At 35.0% G+C, this 4,666-nt stretch overlaps 1 protein-coding gene across 1 annotated transcript; it reads left to right on the top strand.

Annotated features, from left to right (window-relative positions):
• The first annotated feature begins 1,849 nt into the window (after nt 1-1,849).
• Nucleotides 1,850-4,418, top strand: LOC139854263 (uncharacterized). Its single transcript, XM_071843578.1, has 2 exons — nt 1,850-3,760; nt 4,116-4,418. The coding sequence occupies exons 1-2, from the start codon at nt 1,850-1,852 to the stop codon at nt 4,416-4,418; spliced, it is 2,214 nt and encodes a 737-aa protein (XP_071699679.1).
• The last annotated feature ends 248 nt before the right edge of the window (nt 4,419-4,666 follow it).

Here is a 4,666-nt window from a genome sequence, read left to right as displayed (position 1 = left end):
AATAAAAAACTCACACAGCCTCGCTAAAATTTCGTTTCCCTCCATTTGATTCCCGGACGATTCATCGTCCGGAATGGGTCGTTCGGGAAAAGTTTTGGCAGAAAAGCTGAAACTTGACTACCTTTTTCTCACTTTCACCTACCAAAAAAACTCACACAACTCCGGTGATATTGAGCGATTTCCATCGATTTCCCGCTTCTTCCACACCAAATCCAACAATCTTTCATCCCAATCACTACCAAGGTATGTTCTTCACTTTTTTCTTTTTTAATTTTGATTCTTTTTCATGTTTAGTTTGTTAAAACCCCAAATCCGAAAATTGGGGTTAACATTTGATAATTGTTGTGATTATATATGTTTTAGCTTATGATTTTCATGTTTAGTTTGTTACTATGCTTATGTTTGATGATTCCTTGAATATTTTGAGGCTTTAAATCCGAATTTAGTTAGTAAAGTGGTGGGTTTTGTGATGAAATAGTCAAGAACATGAAATTGTTGTATGACAATATGTTTAGGTTCATGAATTTCATGCTTAGTTTGTTAAGTTGCTTATGTTTTGATTATAATTGGTCCTAAAATCCAATTTTAATTAGTAAATTGATAGGTTTGATGAAGAAAATGTTATGTACATTTTTAATTAGAAAAATTAGTATAAGTATATAATTATAAGTATACAAGTATAAGTATATAATTATAAATGTTATTGTTTATGTTTATGTTTATGCTTATGATTATGCTTATGTTTATGTTTATGTTTATGTTTATGTTTATGTTTATGTTTATGTTTATGCTTATGCTTATGCTTATTGTTGTATGCTTATTGTTAGGTTTAGTGGTTAATTTCGAAATAGTTCTACCTTAGGTTCGAAATTAACCAATCCTATAGAATACCCGTCCAAGGTTAATTTATTAGAAATTAACTTTGGAAGGTCCCCTTTTTGGGACCGCTTTCTGTGTGTTTTGTCTCTTTTAGGATGTGGATGCGTATTACAAATTTACTAGTTACGAAAAATTTGGTAAACATTTTCCCTTTACTCCTACAAATATGCGTTTAATACGACATATTTGGGGAGTTTAGGGGAAATGCTGCCGAATTTTTTCTAACTAGTAAATTATTTGTACGCATCAATAGTTGAGACAAAACATTCAGAGAGTGGGTTAGGTTGCTTTCCATAGTTGGACTACCTGGCCTTGATTAAAAAATATAATAAGTGTTATTAATTTTAAAGTTTTTTGTTGCTTTGAACTTGCTTTAATTAGGTAATTGTTATGACGATTGATAAGAGTTGGATTAAAATACGACATCCATTTGATCCTGACTTTACCAGTGGTCTTGATGCATTTATTGAGAGGTGTGAAAACAATTTGAATTCGCTCGGTAAGTGTAGTTGCCCGTGTAAACATTGTGGTAATACAGTTTTTCTTAAACCTAAACATATAAAAGAACATATTATTTTAAATGGGTTTGAACCCTCTTATACTATGTGGCGGTATCACGGTGAACTACCACAACCACCCGAAATACACAACACAACGAACTCTCTAAGAAATTTCTTGCACGATATTGAGTTGGAGCGAGAACCTAATTATGCGGCTGAAGATCCGAATGACGATAAGACTATGGATGACACGACCACAACTCTTCTTGAGGATTTAATTGACTCCACCAAAAACCGAGCTATATGCTGGTAGCAGGTTGTCCTCATTAGAGTTTTTAGCCAAGTTAACACACCTTAAGGTCTTGAATAGATGGACGAATACTTCATTCGACCAATTGTTAGAATTACTCGTACAATCACATACTCCAGATAACACAATTCCGAAATCATTTTACGAAACCAAGAAGTGGATGAGAAAGATCGGTTTAGGGTATGAAGTGATACATGCTTGTAAGAATGATTGTTGTTTGTTTTATAAAGAATACAAAGATTTGGAAAACTGTCCAATATGTAACGCGAGTAGATGGAAAGATGAACGCACATCGGGGAAGAAAGTTCCTAATAAAGTTTTGCGTTATTTTCCAGTAAATCCAAGACTAAAACGTTTGTACAGTTCTAGATACACTGCAAAAGATATGATTTGGCATGCTACTGGGCGGTGCACTAAAGATGGTAAGATGCGTCATCCGGTAGATGGTCGATCTTGGAGAGAAATTGACAAAAGATATCCGAATTTTGCACGTGAACCCAAAAACGTTCGATTAGGGTTGGCTGCTGATGGTTTCAATCCATTTGGCAACATGAATAATGCTTACAGCATGTGGCCAGTAATATTGACAATGTACAATACACCGCCGTGGATATGTATGAAAGAAAGTTCTCTCATGTTGACTCTATTAATTCCTGGTCCTAAATCACCTGGAAAAGATATTGATGTTTACTTGAGGCCTTTAGTTGATGAACTGAAGATTTTATTATCCGAAGGAGTTGTTGCGCATGACTCAGTTACAAACACGTATTTTCAAATGAAAGCAATGCTTATTTGGACCATAAATGATTATCCTGCCCGTGGTAGTTTATCCGGTTGGAGTGGCCAAGGCTATAAAGCATGCCCTACATGTAACGAGGACACTCCTGCTATGCGTGTAGAAAACAAAATTGTTTATGTCAGTAACAGACAAAAACTTGAACCGACTCACCCATATGGAGAAAACTTACAATTCAATGGTAAGGTTGATCATACCCCAAAACCTAGAAAGTTCAAAGTGCACGAGATCGAAAAGCAACTTGAAGATTTGTTGCCAGTTGGTAATGCCGGAAAGAATCATACAAATGGACTAAAAAGAAAACGTCCCCCTAAGTGTCCTCACAACTGGACTAAAATTTCTATTTTTCGGGAACTTGAATATTGGAAATATCTTCCACTACAACACAACTTAGATGTCATGCATATTGAAAAGAATGTGTTGGAGGCTATTTTGGGTACCTTATTAATGAATGACAAGTCCAAAGACACTCACAATGCACGAGTTGACTTGGAAAAATTAGGAATTCGAGAAGATTTGTGGCTCAAACCTAAGACCGCTGGTAAAAAGGATGGGCAATTCTTGAAACCTCATGCACAATACTCCTTAAATTCCGAAGACATGGTAAGTTTTTGTAAATTCATTAAAGAAGTTAAACTTCCAGATGGGTTTGGATCAAACTTCAGGCATAAAGTGAACAAGGATAATAACAACATTACGAACATGAAATCTCATGATTTCCATATCATGATGCAACGATTATTACCGGTCGGAGTTAACGCGTTTTTGTACCCTACTATTTCTACACCAATAACGCAGTTGTGTACATTCTTTAAGCAAATTTGTGCTCGAGAGTTAATGGTATCAGATATGTTGAAAGCTCAAAAACAAGTGGTTAAGTTTCTATGTACTTTCGAGTTAATTTATCCTCCAGCTTTTTTTGACATAATGATTCATTTGGTAATGCATTTACCGGAAGAGGCTATAATGGGAGGGCCTGTTTACATGAGGTGGATGTATCCAATTGAGAGATACATGAAAAAACTAAAAAATTATGTTAGAAATAAAGCTAAGCCTAAAGGTTGTATAGCTGAGGGGTACGTTGCCGATGAAGTATTAACTGCATGTTCAATGTCCCTTGAAGGTATACAAATGAGATTTAATCATCCTGACAGATATGTTGACGGGCCATCTAGGTCATGTGAGTTTCTTGTCTTCAAATCGTTATGTAATTTTATCAGTAAAGGTGTGTTCAAATCTCTGGCCCGGGATATTCAGGATAAACTTCACTGGTATGTACTCAACAATTGTTCTGACATCGACGAATACAAAAAGTAAGTCATTTTACTAAAACATGAGTTTATAATGACTTAACTACGTAAACGTTGCTCATACTAACAATTATTTTTGAACATTTACAGTCAATTTAAAACAGAGTACCCCAATATGGACATGAAAACAAATTTTCCAAGTTGATTCACCAACAAGGTAAACTCATTATATATATATATATATATATATATATATATATATATATATATATATATATATATATATATATATATATATATATATATATATATATATTAGACTTTCATATGATAACTATTTTTATTCAAACTTTTATTAACATTTTTTTATTTTTTGATAGATACGTGAACTACGGTCAGTTGACCGATCGAAGTATAGCGATGAATTGATCTGTCTAGCTGAAGGACCGGTGGGTGGCTCAAACCATTACACTGCCTGCCATGTGAATGGTGTCAGGTTTGTGGTTAGAAATCGCGATGATCGACGCACCACACAAAATAGTGGAACTTCGACACTCGCAGATGAAGGTAGTCCTGTCTCTAAGTATTATGGTCGGTTAGAAGATATTGTTGAGTTGCATTATGCCGGTGCATTTAGTGTTGTGTTATTCAGATGCCGGTGGTTCAACACTGAGAACACCTAGAAACATAAACGCCTAGTTACAGTCAATAACATAACTAGTATTGACACGAAAGATGAGTGGTACCAAGATGATCAACACATTCTTGCAACACAAGCTCAACAAGTTTTTTACATCGACGATCCTTCCAAAACTTCTACCAGCTGGAAGGTCGTTCATGAGGTAAATCATCGAAAAATCTGGGATAGAGACATTATATAAGACACCATAGGGGATGTTGTACACGACACCAATTCATCCGATCTTAGCCT

The sequence above is a fragment of the Rutidosis leptorrhynchoides genome, chromosome 6, assembly GCF_046630445.1.
Source record: "Rutidosis leptorrhynchoides isolate AG116_Rl617_1_P2 chromosome 6, CSIRO_AGI_Rlap_v1, whole genome shotgun sequence".
In the NCBI taxonomy this organism is placed as follows: Eukaryota; Viridiplantae; Streptophyta; class Magnoliopsida; order Asterales; family Asteraceae; genus Rutidosis; species Rutidosis leptorrhynchoides.
Note: the sequence above shows the minus strand (reverse complement) of the source record. Positions and strands in the feature narration are given on the sequence as shown.